General features: G+C 38.9%; 1 protein-coding gene across 1 annotated transcript in view; it reads left to right on the plus strand.

The window, feature by feature from the left end:
- Positions 1 to 252: 252 nt before the first annotated feature.
- The window catches only part of TP53BP1 (tumor protein p53 binding protein 1), a 66,317-nt gene continuing 50,177 nt past the window's right edge, over positions 253 to 16,392 (plus strand). The window contains exons 1-10 of the mRNA XM_029239674.1: positions 253 to 385; positions 959 to 1,143; positions 1,425 to 1,518; positions 1,747 to 1,831; positions 9,406 to 9,536; positions 10,144 to 10,296; positions 10,649 to 10,778; positions 12,088 to 12,254; positions 13,587 to 13,716; positions 14,513 to 14,607. Of these exons, the coding sequence (XP_029095507.1) occupies positions 379 to 385; positions 959 to 1,143; positions 1,425 to 1,518; positions 1,747 to 1,831; positions 9,406 to 9,536; positions 10,144 to 10,296; positions 10,649 to 10,778; positions 12,088 to 12,254; positions 13,587 to 13,716; positions 14,513 to 14,607 (1,177 nt within the window). The 5' untranslated portion in view covers positions 253 to 378. The remainder of the gene's footprint in view (positions 386 to 958; positions 1,144 to 1,424; positions 1,519 to 1,746; positions 1,832 to 9,405; positions 9,537 to 10,143; positions 10,297 to 10,648; positions 10,779 to 12,087; positions 12,255 to 13,586; positions 13,717 to 14,512; positions 14,608 to 16,392) is intronic.

Consider the following 16,392-nt stretch of genomic DNA (forward strand, 5'->3'; position numbering starts at 1 on the left):
GGTACAAACAACCGTCCTGGAGGCAGGGGAATATATTTCACGCCCTCTCAAGGTCCCTTCGGTTCAAGGATACTGTCATTCTCCGGCTGTATTAGAGGGACGGCCTGCAACGTCCAGGCTGCCATGGAAACACGCCGCCGTGTTCCTTTTTCTTACGTGGGGCGGGGCACTCCGCCCAGCCACCAATCATCCACAGGTTTTCTTGAGTGGCGGGCAGCAGCAGCGAATGGGCGAGCCGATACCGCGTGACGCGACGGGAAAGGGGGAGTTCGCGGCCCGTGGCGGCGGTGGCTACAGCGTCGACCTGGGGATCGAGCTGGAGGGACCTCGGGAGCGTGCGGAGATCTCTAGCTGGAGCGCGAGGGACCTCCCGCCGGGATGCCTGGTACTGTTTGGAGAAAAGTGGGGGAGTAGTAGGCTCTGAAGGCTTGGGTTTCGGGTCTGAAGGGGATGGCCGACCGGAGGGGGCGGGGTGGCAAGCATGGCGGCGGTGACAGGGAAAGGGTTGGAGGGCCCTGAGGAGGGGGTGGGGTAGCCCTAGCTGGAAAGGCTAGGTGGTCGTGAGGAAGCGTGAAGGCCTGTGGGGGTTAAAACGAGCAGAGATTACAAAGAAGCCTTTTGCGGGGTGGTAGAGGCGCCAGAAGGACGTAGGGAGAGTTGTGGGGGATGGAAAAAGGGGCGGGGAGAGAAAAGGTTAGGAAGGAGGGGAAAGGGTGTCTACGGGAAGGTGATGGAAGGGGGAGAGAAGGATAGGCAGGCTGATTGTAAATAACGAGGAAATCGGGCCTTGGAAGGTATGATAGGAAAGTGATTGCAGCGATTATAATGTTTTAATTGGAAGAGTCCTACACTGGTCCCCTTTTCCAGGTCTTGTACTTCTGCCTCATTATTTAAGCTCAGACTGCATGAGGAAGGCTAGTAGGTTACACAGAACTGATCTTTTGTTACTCCATTCCAGGGGAGCAGATGGACCCCACTGGAAGTCAGTTGGAGTCAGATTTCTCTCAGCAAGACACTCCTTGCCTGATCATTGAAGATTCTCAGCCTGAAAGCCAGGTTCTAGACGATGATTCTGGTTCTCGCTTCAGTATGCTATCTCGACACCTTCCTAATCTACAGACGCACAAAGAGAACCCTGTGTTGGTGAGTGATAGGTTGCTTGGAAATCATTGAGTAGATTTTTTTTTTTCCCCTAATCTAGACCAAGCTGCAAAATAAGTACTTAGGAGATCACTATCTTTTGGATAAAGTTGGCTGGAAAATAAAATCATTTTCACAAAAATATGTATCATTTTGGATTACTTCATATATAGTATATTATGAAATGTATATTTCATATTATGTACATATGTATGTATACATTATGAATGTATATTTTGTATGTATATTTTCTGGGATGTATATTATATATGTATATTTTCTAGGATGTTGTGTCCAATAGTGAACAGACAGCTGGAGAAGAACAAGGAGACAGTAATAGTGGCTTTAATGAACAACTGAAAGAAAACAAAGCTGCAGGTGAGGTCCATTTTGCAAGGGTGCTCTTGTTGGAGCTGGGTGGATATAAACATTATGTGGTTGTGGTGAATGTATGTAAGGAAGTCTGGCACAGTATCTGGTGCACAGGTACTCAAAAGGTTGGTTTTCTAATGTAGCTGATTAGATTGGTATTGTCTGCATTCTTGAATTTGTATTACAGTTTGGTGGTAAATGCCTTTTCTGCTAATATCCACTTATTTTTTTCAGAGTCCATGGATTCTTCTCATTTGGACACATGTGGTTCCATCAGTCAGGTCATTGAACAGTTACCTCAGCCAAATAGGACAAGCAGGTATACTAGTGTTTGAAGGAACTTATTTAAATGTATTAGTGGATCAGTTTTTTTATCTGTACCTGTTGTCTCATTCCAAGGATAAAAGGATTAATCTTATTTTTGTGAATTAGGGAGTGGGATTTGAGAATTGTATTAACTAGCATTCTGTTGGTACTGATAGCTGGAATCTCTTTTGTGAGGTGGTAACATTTTTTTGCACCTACGTTATTCAGATTGTGATCTACCTTGTGCATGTGAAACAAGCATTTCTTATTCTTAGCTTGGATATGACTTATTACTAGAAAAAATAATCAAAAAATATTTAGGTATATTATCAAAACAGTTAAGCATGGTTTCTACCTACCAACCAAAGAACCTTGCCAGTTTTAGACCCAGAATGTTTAATTCATACCCTAAACTGTATTCAGTTTTTACTTTGTCTCCTGTATATCTTTACATTGTCCATTTATTGAGTTTATCCTCTATGTTGGGCACTAGATGGGATGTTTGATATATACTGCCATTTAATTTCATCCTTAAAGCAGTTGTACGATGAACACATTATGTTACTTCCCTTACTTAGGTGGGGAAGTGTTAGGCAAAGAAGTTAAATACCTTGCTCTAGAATGCATTGCTAGTAAGTGACAGAGCTGGGCTTTGAGTCCTTCTGACTCAAGTGCCTCTCTTTCTTTTTTACTATTCAATACCCAAATTCTCCTAAGATCAAAGGAGAACGTAGGAGTCTTGGGGTGGTGGAATAGAAAAGGGAGGTAGTCAGAGAGGAGGATGTTAGTATGAGGTGAAAGACTAGGGTTTTATCTCAAAAATAAGTGCTTTTTTGTGTGTGTATGTTTGTGTTCTATTTAATACTCTGTGTTCGCACTTAAATTTTTTCTCTCAAATCATCAGTTGGATGCTTTAGAACAATCCCCAAATTGGTGGACTTATTTTGGCCCTCAGGTGGGTTCTAGTTGGCCCACACATAGTTGTAAAATATATTTGAATTAGTTGATAGAATTTAAAAATAGGGAAATTTCACATAGAACTTAGATTTCCAGCTTCTGGGATTACTAGGCCAGAAGTAATGCAACTGTTGTATTATTGGCAGCAGTTGGCGGGAGCTGTGAGCAGCCAGCCTCTGCTTAGATAGGGCATGAGTGCTATGGTCTGTCATAGTGCCTGTAACTCACTGTTGTATTTGGACACTGAGACCAGGTATTCTTTTTTCATTTATCCTAGGGCTTGTGCTTTTGTTCTTAAACCCAGCCACTTAACTCATTTATGTTACCTTTCTTTGCTTTTTGTAGGCATTTAAGTTTTTGTGATACCTCTTTAGGAACATGTGCCAGGCTTATCTGTGTTTTTGTGGCTCGGCATCTGAGTTTGAACCAGTGGGGACAGAATGCGTGTGTACCCCTTGTTATAAATTAATGGTACTGTTTGAGAAGTCTCATGCTACTTCTTTTCCCTTTTTGCCTCAAGGTGTTGCTCTTTCCTTAAAAAAAATACTTGAATGCTTACATTTAGTAAACGTGCAGGCACTGTGGTAGGTGTTTTAAAGCATGTTTGCCATTATGGAGCTTACAATTTAATAGGGGAAGCAGATGTTAAATAATTACATAAATAGCTATTCAGTGAGAACTGTGATCATTGTAAAGAGGAAAAAAATAATATATAACCTAACATGGGGGATAAGGGAAAACCTCTTTGAGAAGGATGATCTAAACTATAAATACAAATTTGTTAGGTATAGTTGAAGGGCTGGGGAGAAGTGTGGCATGTGGGAGGAGGAGCTTCCCAAACACAGGGAGCAGCATGTGTAAAGGCCACGAAAACCACAGAGAATGTGGGGTTGATTCCAAAAGGGGTTGACTTCAAAGCACATGTATACTGATCTCTTTATGTTGTCTTTATTAATGCGGATATTTTGAAAAAGGCTGTTTGTGAACTTTTATATATCATAAAATTCCAAAAGATCTTCCTCTCTTATCTAATGTCCTATTGTGATGTAAGCCTGTGGTCCTAAACATGAAGTGTCCTAAAATATGATGCTGAGGATATTTTTATTTCCCTGTTAAACATTTAAGAAAATTGAGGTGATTGTAGATTCACATGCATTTGTAAAAAATAATAGAGATTCTTTGTGTACTTTTCCCAGTTTCCCCCAATGGTACCACTTTGCAAAACTATAGTATACTTTCACAACCAGAATATTAACATTGATAAAATCCAATGAACTTATTCACATTTCCCTAGTTTTACTTGTATTCATGTGTGTGTATTAGTTTTTATACAGCTTAATCACCTGTGTAGGTTTATCCACCACTGAGGTCAAAATGCCGAACAGGAGCTCCAGTGTTGCCCTTTTATAACCACACCCACCTCCCTCTCCTGCACATGAACCTCTGGCAACTGCTAATTAAGACCATCCTCTGGGGAATTCCCTGGTGGTCCAGTGGGTAGGACTCTGTGCTTTCACTGCTGAGGGTGTGGGTTCGATCCCTGGGTGGGGAACTAAGATCCAGGAAGCCGTGCAGTGGGACCAAAAAAAAAAGATCATTCTCCACTGGTAAAGTTTTGTCATTTAAAATGTTATATAAATAGGATCATACAGTATATAATCTTTGGGGATTGGCTTTTTTCAATTAGCATAAGTCCCAGGAGATCCATCTGAGTTGTTGCATGTATCAGTGGTTTGTTCCTTTTTATTGCTGAGTAGTGTTCCATGGTATGGATGTACCACAATTTGTTTAACCATTTGCCTATCGAAGGAAATCTGGGTTGATTCTAGTTTTTGGCTAATGTAAATAAAGCTGCTATGAACATTTGCATACAGGTTTTTGTAAGTCTTCATATCTCTAGGATAAATGGCCAGGTGACCAATTGCTGGGTCATATGGTAGTTGCCTGTTCAGTTTTTTTAAGAAACTGCTGAACTGTTTTCTAGAGTGGCTGTATCGTTTTACAGTCCCACTAGCAGTGTATGAGACATCCAATTTCTCTCTATTCTCACCAGCATTTGGTGTTGTCACTATTTTTTATTTTAGCCATTCTGATAAGTGTGTGATGATATCTCACTGAGGTTTTAATTTGCATTTCCCTAATGGCTAATGATGTTGAACATCTTTTCATATGCTTCTCTGCCATCTGTACATCCTCTTCAAGGAAATGTCTGTTTATGTCTTTTGCCTATTTTCTAACTGGATTTTTTTTATTGTGTTTTGAGACTTCTTTATATATTCTATATATTAGTCCTTTGTAGCATATGTGGTTTGCAAATATTTTTCTCCTACTCTGTGGCTTGTCTTTTCATCCTCTTTAGAGGCTTTTTCCATAGAGCATGTTTTTAATTTTGATGAGATCTTAATTTTTTTTTTTTTTTTTGCGGTACACGGGCCTCTCACTGTTGTGGCCTCTCCCGTTGCAAAGCACAGGCTCCGGATGCACAGGCTCCACGGCCATGGCTCACGGGCCCAGCCGCTCCGCGGCATGTGGGATCTTCCCAGACCAGGGCACGAACCCATGTCCCCTGCATCGGCAGGTGGACTCTCAACCACTGCGCCACCAGGGAAGCCCTGTTAAATATTTTTAAGAGTGATATAAATACATAATTTATTTTAAAAAGAACTTATGAAAAGCAAAGAGTCCATTCCCACCATTGGTCCCCTTTCACAGAGGTAATGCTTTTTAAATGTTTGTGCTTTTATTTCTTTGGGAGGTTATCTTCCTAGCTCTTAATACTGTTGTAAAACTAAGTAACACTGTTGTATTACCATTTCTTGTTTTATCAAATTAAGACACTTGAGTTCCATAATGAAAGATGAGGTTTTAACTCACAACAACATTCTCCTAATTTTTGATGATAATTGTTTTATTTCTTTCATTGGCTACTTCTGTATTTCTAAATAATATATTTAAACCTTTGTTTTCTTTTTCCATCAGTTTTGGATAGTGGAGAAAAGTTTAATATCAGTACAATTTTTTGTCTATAATTGGATTAATTTCAAGCCTCTTCTGATTCACCTAATCATTCTAATTAAATATTTATTATTTCCTATATGCCAAGCACTGTTGAGTTTTGGGGATACAAAGTGATCAGAAGAGATAAGAAACCCTAGACCTTAATGGAGCTTACATTCTGGTATGGGATATAGCAATACATGATAGATAAGTAAAAATGTATAGTATCTTAGACTCTGATAGGGCTGAAGAGAAAAATAAAGCAGGGAAGGGGATGGGAAACATCAAAGGAATTGCACGTTTAGGTAGGGTGACTTAGGGGATGCTTTAGTGATGTGACATTTGACTAAAAGTCTTAAGTAAGTGATCTCTGCTATTATTTGGGATAAATGTAATCCATGCATAGAGAACAGCAAATGCAAAAGCCCTGAGAGAAGCATGTGCCTGGAATAATTGAGAAATGACAAGGAGGTTAGTGTGGCTGGCGTGGAGTGCTTGAGAGGAGTGGGAGAAGAGGTCAGGGAAGTAAAGAGGGAACCAGAATATATAAAACCTTATGGATCATTGTGAGGAATTTGGCTGTTACTCTTAGGAAAGTATTTAACGGTTTTGAGCAGAGGAATGCCATGATCTGACTTAGATTTAAACAGGATCACTCTGGCCGCTGGATCAAGAATAGACTGAAGAGTATACAATTTTTATTTGTCCATTATACCTCGATAAAGCTGGGAAAAATAAAAATTAAAAAAAAAAAGCTCTTCAGATTAAATTTAAAAAGGAATAGTCTGAAGGGAGAGCAAGGGTAGAGTCAGGAAGACCTACTAGGAGACTACTGAAATAATTTAGGCAAAATGTGACAGTGGCTAGACCAGAGTAGAAGTGGATGGGGAGTGGCGAGATTCTGGGTTTTTGAAAATATGATTCAAAGATAGATTGGATGTGAAGTATGCCAGAGATGAAGGAGGTAACAGTGATTCCATGTTTTTCATTTGGGAACTAGAGGAATGGAGTTTCTGTTAATTGAGATGAGAAGACTGCAGGGGAAGGTCAGTTATAGACCTGTTACAGTTGAGCTGCCTTTTCAATTGCCAGTTGGAGGCAGTTGACAATGTGAATGTCTGGAGAAGGTCTAAGCTGGAGATTTAAAATTCCAGAGTCATAAGCATATGGATGATGTTCAAAGCCATGAGTCTGGATAAGATCACTAAGGGGGTGAGTTGTAGGTGAAGAAGAGGTCCGAGGACTCACTGTGCCTACGAGCATTAGGAAGTTGAAGAAAACCACCAAAAGAGACTGAGGAAGATCCAAGGTGTGTGGTTTGTGCTGTCTTTCATTTGCTCTTCCACTTTTTGTCATACACACTCTTGACTTTCTTTCCCTATGTTTCCTGAGGTCAGGCATCTGGTTCTCCCAGTTGTGTAGGTAACATTCTATTTTATTTTTGTGGAAGTCTTTATTCAGTCCTTTTTTCTCTTCCTTGGATCATGGTCCCCAACTTTGCAAATTTATGTTTTCTTCTCTTTTATGCTTATTAAACTTATGCTTAATGGTCTTTATATGAAATGTTACAGGAGGCAAAAATGTCATCTATAATTCTGCCACCCAGAGGCTAATTGCTGTAAACATTTTGGCTTATTTTCTCTGTTGTTTTTTTTGTTGTTGTTGTTGTGCATTTGATATACATAGTTGACACATGGGAAGTAAAAGTTCGTGTGTTTCCTGACCTTTTTGCTTAACAACATGAGCAATTAATTTCCCCTGCAATTAAAACTCTAAATAACATTTGCCCCTAGTTTTTTATTTTAAAAGTTTAAACCCACAGTAGAGATGAAAAGATACTATGCATTTTTTCAAAAGATACTATGCATTTTTCTGTGTGTGTGTATAAAATATACTGTTTTGAAACAAAGTTGCAGAAATCATAGTTCCCCTCAAATACTTTAGCATTCATCCCCTAAGAAAAATATTATCCTATATTATCATAATACCCTTATCACACCTAAGAAAATATCGATTCTGTTAAAACCTAGTAATAAGTGCATATTCAGATTTTCCAGGTTGTCTCAAAGATGGCTTTATTTTATATATATATATATATTTTTTATCCAGTATCCAATCCAGATTATGGTTTACATGTTGCATTTGGTTGTTTTGAACATTTTTAATGGCTGCATAAATTCCATTTTATGGATTATGAAATAGTTAATCATTTACCTACTGTTGGGCTTACAGTAGGTTGTTAGTCACAGTGAACTTCGAAAGTAAGTTTGTATAAGGATCTTTTCATATTTCAAATTATTTTTTACAGTTGAAATTACTAGGTATGAACATTTTTTAGAGATCTTGATACATATTTCCCAGTTGTTCTGCAGAAAGGTTCTATTAGTTTATACTCTCATAAACAGTATGTGATAATGCTAATCTCACCTCAGGTTTGGGCAGCACTGAATAGTAGTACAGTATTTACAGTTTTTCTTTTCTAATTTGATTGGCAACAAATGGTTTCTCTGATTTCTTACATTTTTTTTTTTTTTTTTCGCGGTACACGGGCCTCTCACTGTTGTGGCCTCTCCCGTTGCGGAGCACAGGCTCTGGATGCGCAGGCTCAGCGGCCATGGCTCACGGGCCTAGCCGCTCCGTGGCATGTGGGATCTTCCCAGACCGGGGCCCCAACCCGCGTCCCCTGCATCAGCAGGCGGACTCTCAACCACTGCGCCACCAGGGAAGCCCTGATTTCTTACATGTTTAAAGATACTTGTATTTCTTTTTTTTGTGAGCTGTCTTTTCTGTTGTTTGTCTATTCATATCTTGAGCTGCTTCTTACGAGTTCCTTGTATATTATGGAGACTATTCTTTTGTTATATTGTTGCAGATATTTTTTCCTAATTGTTATGTGGTTTTACTTTTGTTTATCGTTTTTTGACCTGTGATGTCTTCTTTTCAATACACAGACCTCTTACCTGAATTTTTTTTAGCCACTGTGGTTCTATGTTATATAGTCTAAGAATTTTTACTAAAATTCTTTCGTGAACTGTGTTCTATTAAATAGATGTATTTTTTTTTTTTTTTTCTTTTTTGCGCTACGCGGGCCTCTCACTGTTATGGCCTCTCCTGTTGCGGAGCACAGGCTCCGGACATGTGGCCATGTCTCAACGGGCCTAGCCGCTCCGCAGCATGTGGGATCCTCCCGGACCGGGGCATGAACCTGTGTCCCCTGCATCGGCAGGCGGACTCTCAACCACTGCGCCACCAGGGAAGCCCAATAGATGTATTTTTGAGCCCCTTCTCTGCACATCTAATGCACATCTTCTCTTGTCACTTGTCAGTAATTCTCTTGAGTGCAAGATTTTTCTATCCCTGCTCAGATTTTTTCAGAGAAAAATAAAAATCAAGTATGTTTGTTTCTTCCTCTCTTATTTGTATTACTTAATTCTGTACTACAGTGTTTTGAGTTGTTAACCTTTTAGGTGCCTTTTGTAGAAAGAAGCAATAATGGGGTGAGGTTTTTTACTTTTTCAAATTTGCTTAAAGCGTGGTTGGTGTGTGGGGAGTCACAATAAAATTTAAAGAGTTCTTTGAGCAAAATATCCCGGCCTATCTGCGAACACATGATTGTGTCTTTTTGCTGTATAGTGTTTTGGGAATGTCAGTGGAATCTGCTCCTCCTGTGGGTGAAGAGAAGGAAGAAGAGGTGGAAGAGAAGGAGAAAAAGGAAAAAGAAGGAGATATTTCAGACGATACCACACACTCCCTTGGTGCTGAAGGTAGCTTTATGCCTTTTTCAGGATAGTAGATTGGTCTAACCCCTTTAACATGAGCATGCAGATGTCTAAATTTCTCCCTTTTATCAGGTTATAGATTTCTTATCATTAAATTGAGAATAGTCATTAGGAAATTTGCTGGTAGCCTAAGGTAATCCACCTAATTTGGTGTTCAGGAATTTTTAGCTCATTTTTTAGCCCCCTTTCTGCATACTGACTCCTACTTCTTTTGTATTCATTTGTTTTTCAAATATTTTGGGGATGCATGCCTTGTGGGGTGAAATTACAATATGAAGTACAGTGCTCTCTCTGCGTGTGTGTGCGCGCGCGCGCACACGGTAGGGGGTGGCTTATGTATTTCTTCAGAAAGTAGAAATAGTCTACCTTTATTAGGTGCTTGTAAGGTTTTATGGTACACAGTTTTTGCTTCATTATGCATTTTCCCCCTTTGCTTTTAGTGGTTTTATTCTTAATTTTATTTTGAAAAACTTTGGGGGGCAGGGCTTTGATGTGAAAGACTTAATATGACCTTCTTTTGCTAAAGGGCAGCACCTTGCATAGTACATAATGTTGTGGGATGATACCTGATTTCTTGGGGTTTTCTTCCTAGATCCTGCCTCATCACAGCTGGGCTTTGGGGTTCTAGAACTTTCCCAGAGCCAGGATGTTGAGGAACAAACTCTGCCATGTGAAGCAGACAATCTACAGTCAGTAACCACCAACTCTGCTTATACTAGGCTATCTGATGTGGATGCTAATATTGGTACGTAACATGTTTTCTGGCATTTAGAGTTTGTTTATAAGTATTTTCCTCCCATGCTAGAGCTAGTTGTTTTTTCCTTGATAGATCTTATAGCTATCTAAGTTAATATAATCTAAGTTAGTATAGTAAGGTTGTAGAGTTGTCTGGAGAGTACTTGTCAGTTGATGGCTTGCATACTAAGGTTTTTTGTAAGTGGATAATTGGTTATTTTCCTTTCTGGAATGATGCCTGTATATATTTTCAGTTTGTATTTCTTTCTTTAAAATCTTTGACTTTTAAAAAGCATTTGGGACTACTTCTAGTACTTTGAAAAATTAAATATTTCCTTCCTGTCTTCTTCTAAAACTTTAAGCAATTAAGCATGAAGAACAGTCTAATGAAGGTATCCCCATGGCAGCACAGCCCAGCAGGGATATCCCTGTGGCACCACAGCCCAGTAAGGATGTACCTGTGGTAGAAGAGCAAAATTCACCACCTGCAAGGTAAACCAAGTTCTTTCTAAAAAGTATTTTTGGGTTTCTGCTATCGGGTTACACTCATTTCACTTGGCCAGGTGGAAACTTTTTTAGAAATTCTTGATTTTTTTTTTCCCCCCTTGCCCTGGGCATATTTATGGTCCAGTAGAAACATTTATTGTTTATGAATTCTCATTGTGTCATCGTATCTTTAGGCATATTACAAGCCCAATTTATTGCTGCTTTAACTGTAAGGATGATCCCTTAATCCTTGGTTGTTACTCCTCCTCTCTGTTCTTTGTCTGCAGAGGCACTATCTCTCTGTGGTCTGTCTTTCTAAATTCTCTAGTGTTGTAAGAGTCAAAAGAATATTATATTTGAAAGTCTACTGTTTTTATACTTGAGGAGCACCCAGATTGCTTTGGGTCCTCAGGTATCCTGCATCTGGTAGCTTATGGCATAGATAAATAGGGAGGTATTCTTTTCCCGTGTCTTTCAGGCTCTTAACTTGGTGGGAATTGGGCAGTATACCTTTGTTCTGCCTATGGTGATTGTTGTATCCAAATCAGCATTGTCTCTGGTCAATACCTCAAGTTTAGATATGGCAGAGGACAAGTGGGATGCTTCCATTTTGGAGGAGGGAATGAGTAAACATTTAGTATTCTTCTGTTTCTTCCTTCAGTAGAAACAGTGGGGAACGGGGTACTGAACAAAGTTGAATATCAAGAGAGGTTGTCTTTCTAATGCAAAACACTCAGTTTAACGTTCCGCTTTTCCTTAGGAAATTACTCTCTAGGTAGTTTTGCTATCCTGTTTACTCTGGGGAATGGTAGAGTAGGTGAACCGCCTAAGTCTCTGGAACGGAGCCAGCAGTGAGTGTCTTACATGTGTAAGTAGTATTTGTGTGAAGGAGTCTTGGTTTGGGGCTTGGGTTGAGTAGATCAGATCAAAAAGGTCAGCAGAAGATAAAGTGTGTGGCTGGTGCAGAGGATGATTTACATCCAAGCTCTTTCTGTGGGAGGTCATTGTTCTGGCATTGTTGCCGTCTGGATCACACTGCTTCATGTACCTCTAGATAACAATGTATGAAACAAAAATCCCTAACTCACTTATCAAAAATCTTGGACAGCATGCAGCACTGCAGTGAGCAGAGTGGAAAAGAGGTATTGCTTTGTGAGAGACTGAGACACACTTTGAAATGGGCTGAGGGCTTTGCATCATTATAAAGTTTTGAAATTAAAAAAGGAAAACACACAAAACAGGAAATGCTTCTTTGTTCAAAGGTGAAAGCCTTTGAACATAGTAACTTTTTCTCCTGGTGATATGAATTTCCTAGGTCAGAGGACATGCCTGCTAGTCCCAAAGGCTCTCTTGCTGCTGTGGAAACAAAAGAACAAATATCTGTCCAAGAACTTCTGGAAGGTGGGATGCAGATTCAGAAGTCACCAGAGCCTGAGGTTTTGTCAACTCAGGAAGACTTGTTTGACCAGAGCAATAAAACAGGTACAAAGAGTAATTCGTTGCTGTAGCTCTTCTTTTCTGAAGATCTAAACTTTTATTTCTGTTCTGAGGCTACTGTTTTAAGTCAGAAGGCACTTTATAGGTGTGCAGACTTGTTTGTGGTATGGAAGGAAAGTACGTTTCTAGCTGATTAATGAGAAGGGCTTTTTGGAAATAATTGCTGTTTAGCGTGTGTTAACATAATTTTCTTTCTCTTTTGGAAATGGAGATACTGAAGAATACTAGCTAATAATATGGCAGATTTAATGTTATGGAAAGAGTAGCTATTTCTGTTATCATAAGTCTTCAAATCTTAAATATCATGATAATTAAGTGAAGATTTTCATGTTCACCTGGGTAACAGTCACTTATTCATCTGTTTATTAGTTCCTCTGCCACAAATAGGAAGTTATGGTCCAGCAGAAAGAATATAATACCTTTAGAAGACTAGAATGGTATTTGTTTCACCTTTCATTAACCCCCACCAGTGCCCCGTGCTGCAACCTCACAGAGCCAGAAAGCTTCAGTAACAGTCAGCAAAATATGATGTATTGGTTGTAAGTAGGGAGGAAGAGAAGGTTATACTCCTGTACTATGCTGTGAATGTGTGCAGGACATACAGAGCATCACCAAGAAACCTTTTCTGGTCTCTCATTAAAGCTACAAGGTTGTATTTAAGAAATTTCTTTATTCTTGCAATTAATACAGCTGATACTCCATTTGGTGCTAAGGAGAAGGGACCAACAGGAGCCTCTTCATAGTATAAATCAGTAATGACTGCTCATATATCCTTTTACTTGTGCTTTAGTATTTTTTCTGTCTTTTGAGGAGCCCAGGTCCTAATCATGAAAATTGTTGCGTTCATATCATCAGGTGTCATGCACATCGTTTTGACTTCTCCCATCTGCATCATGGCATGAGCTTTACTTCACCTTAGGTAGACCTTGGAATAAAGGGCTCGCTTGCTGTCTTATAATAGAAACTTGACCAGAAAGAAGAGCAGCCAAGGAGAGGTTTAAGCATCCTGGCTTTTCTTCTCCAAGCTTTAATCATGACAGAAAGGACTAAGGAGTTCTTTTCGTCAATTCTTTATTAAAGAAACCCATAATTCATTAGGGAGAGGATGTTTAATGGTCACTCAAGATTTGCGTTAGCATGGCATTCCACTAATTGTACTGCAGTTAGAAAACAGTTTCTGCCCTCTTGGAACATGGGTGGATATATGAATATTATGCTTTTTGTACTACTGAGTGTGTTTTGTTTTTTGTTTTTTTGACAATTCAGTAATGTCAATATGAGAAGTAAATGCAACTAGAATTTTTTTTTTTTTCTCAGTAGCTTCTGATGGTTGCTGTACTCCTTCAAGGGAAGAAGGTGGGTGTTCTCTGGCTTCCACACCTGCCACCACTTTGCACCTCCTGCAGCTCTCTGGTCAGAGGTCTCTTGTTCAGGAGAGTCTTTCCACGTAAGTAAGCCTAAAATAACCCTTTCAAGGAAACATGTGCCTGATGGTTTTAGGCTAAGGTTGAAAGAGCTAAAGTTGGTAGTCCAGAAGTCTTTTTGAAACTGAAAAGTAAACTCTAGGCTTAAGAATTTTGGGGAATAAGAACTTAGTGGAATTATCGAAGGCAGGTAGATCTGCTTTCCCATTTGGAGATTTTAAAATTGTAGCCCAAAGGTTTCACCAGGAAAGAAACTGCCCAGTTATTTAGAGACTGTTACATGTCCAAAACAAGCTGCCTGCTGCTCCATTTGGCTAGCAGTTCTTCCCATTTAATGGCATAGGGGTGCAGAAGAGGTTATGCTAGAGTTGACAGTAGTTGGATTTCTTTATCCGTATTAGGGCAAAGAGGTTGCTTTTTTTTTTTTTAATAAGAATATACATGATCTTTCTCATAATAGGCAAAAAATGGAGTAAATATTTGTCTCAAATCTGCAGATGAATTAATTTTTTTAGCACTATCTCATCCTGCTTTTCAGTCATGATGTCCTTGTGTCTGGTCATTTACTTTCTCTTGTAATCATATGGCTTTTCCCTTAATCTTTTTTTTTTTTTAAATTCTAATTTTGGATATGTCTGGTGTGAGAAATAGTTATTGAAGTATTGTTCATGGCTCTTCTACCAAGGTCGGTTAGCTGTTTGAGAGAAGCACTAATAAGTACTTGAATGAGTTACAGATATTTTTGCTGTTAAAAAGTAGAAAGCAAGTGCGAAGCTGTAGCTGTGGTAAAATAACCTGTGGCTCTCTCTTTGTATAAAGGAATTCCTCAGACCTTGTTGCTCCTTCCCCTGACGCCTTCCGATCTACCCCCTTTATCGTTCCTAGCAGTCCCACAGAGCAAGAAGGGAGAAAAGGTGAGCTCTCTTGATCTATCTGTTGATCTCAGGTTAGAAGAGGGGCAGCACTTCTTCTGCCTTGTGAAGTGTACTGTTCCTTTACATGTTAGAACACTGTGACCTCAACTATTCGCTAGGACTCATGTCTAAGCTTCAGGGGAGTGGCCTAGTGTTAAGTGCTTTCCTCAGTTCTTTGCTCTTCTAGCACTGATTCTTCTGAGAGTTCTCTATTGACAATTTAATTTTTGAAAAGACCCTTAAGGGAAAATTGTTCAAGTTGAACTCAAATGAATTATCAATAGTATAATGAAGACCTTTATTGCTATTGGCCTAATAGTGTCCAGCAACATGGTAGCATGTTACTGGTCAGAGGGAACCAAAAATTGTTTCTTTTGTTCTTTATAGGTTATTTCTGCTATTATCAAAGCAGTTTTAGCCAAAGAGTGGTTAGGAGCAGGTGGTAGAAATTTTGACTTAATTCCCTTCCTCCTTTGAGGACCTAGTGATTTTATATTATTTTATACACAAGAAAGTTTTTCTTTTTACTTAATTTATGTCATTATCTAAACGTCTTTTGCTCTCTTCTAGTCTCCTATCCAGTCATTCAAGATATTTCTAAATTTTTCCTACTTCTACAAAGCCTTTTCCAATAAATTCCATGATTTTTTCCCTTTTCATTCTTTCATATATCAATAATGGTACAATAGCTAATATTTATTGAACACTTATTTTATGCCAGGCACTGTTCTTTTTGCTTCTCTTTCGTTCTGGGTTCTTCTGTTTGTTTCTTTTTTAGTTTGTTTGTTTTTTAAATCCTCACAACATTCCTAAGAAGTAGGTGTTACTTTTATCCCCATTTTACAGATGAGAAAATGGAGGCACAGAGAGATTTCACAACTAAGTCCACAGAGGCAGGATTTGAACTTGGGCAGCTGCCTCCAGAGCCTGTGCTCATGGGTTTTCATTTACCCATGACAAAATTTAATCTTAGACTTTCTTCTGTCACAAAGTTTGTGTCTGGCTATTTTCTCTTGAAATCAATGTAGGTATCCAAATGGACTAATATCATTCTAAGCATAACATGATTAGTGATATCTTCAGTGAAAAATAATAGTGACTCCATTCTACAAAAAAGGCTGTTAATGCAAGTTAAGTTTGGCTTATCCTTAGAACCATTTTTTCTATATGTAGTGTGAACACTGAAGATATATAAAAGTAATTATATTAAAAATGCTCTCTCCCTGACTGTAAACATAATTAGTACTTACTGTGGAAAGTTTGGAAAGCATATGGGAAAGTAATGAGAAGAAAATAAAAATCACCTGTGATACCACAGTCCAGATATAATTAGTATTTGGATATGTGTTTCCTTTCAGAGTGTTTTCTATGCATAAATACAAAGAAGTATGTTTACACAAGTGGGATCATGTTATGTATATGATTCAGTGTTCTTTTTTTTTCATGTAACATTGTATTTTCCTTTGTTAATTTTAGATTTAATGCATTTGCTTAATATGTGCATAACTGTGCAACTGTGTATGCTTTTTTGTATTTTGTTGTTGTTGTCTAAGAATATTAACCTAAAGCCTTTTTATATGTAGTGCTTAGAACAGTCCTTAATAAGTGCTTTGTCATGGCAATAAAGATCAAAAGGTGTAATGAAAATACCTAACACAGCTGTGGTAGGGAAATAAAGGCCTATAGCATCAGTTCCCGAACCTAGCATTAGAGTGGAGTGTGCGTTTGAGGCCAAGCTAAGCAGCAGGGGTAGGTATTGAGGTGGAGGTGGGGCGGGTACCTGGT

The sequence above is a fragment of the Monodon monoceros genome, unplaced genomic scaffold, assembly GCF_005190385.1.
Source record: "Monodon monoceros isolate NGI ecotype Baffin Bay Population unplaced genomic scaffold, NGI_Narwhal_1 Super_Scaffold_21, whole genome shotgun sequence".
Taxonomy (NCBI): domain Eukaryota; kingdom Metazoa; phylum Chordata; class Mammalia; order Artiodactyla; family Monodontidae; genus Monodon; species Monodon monoceros.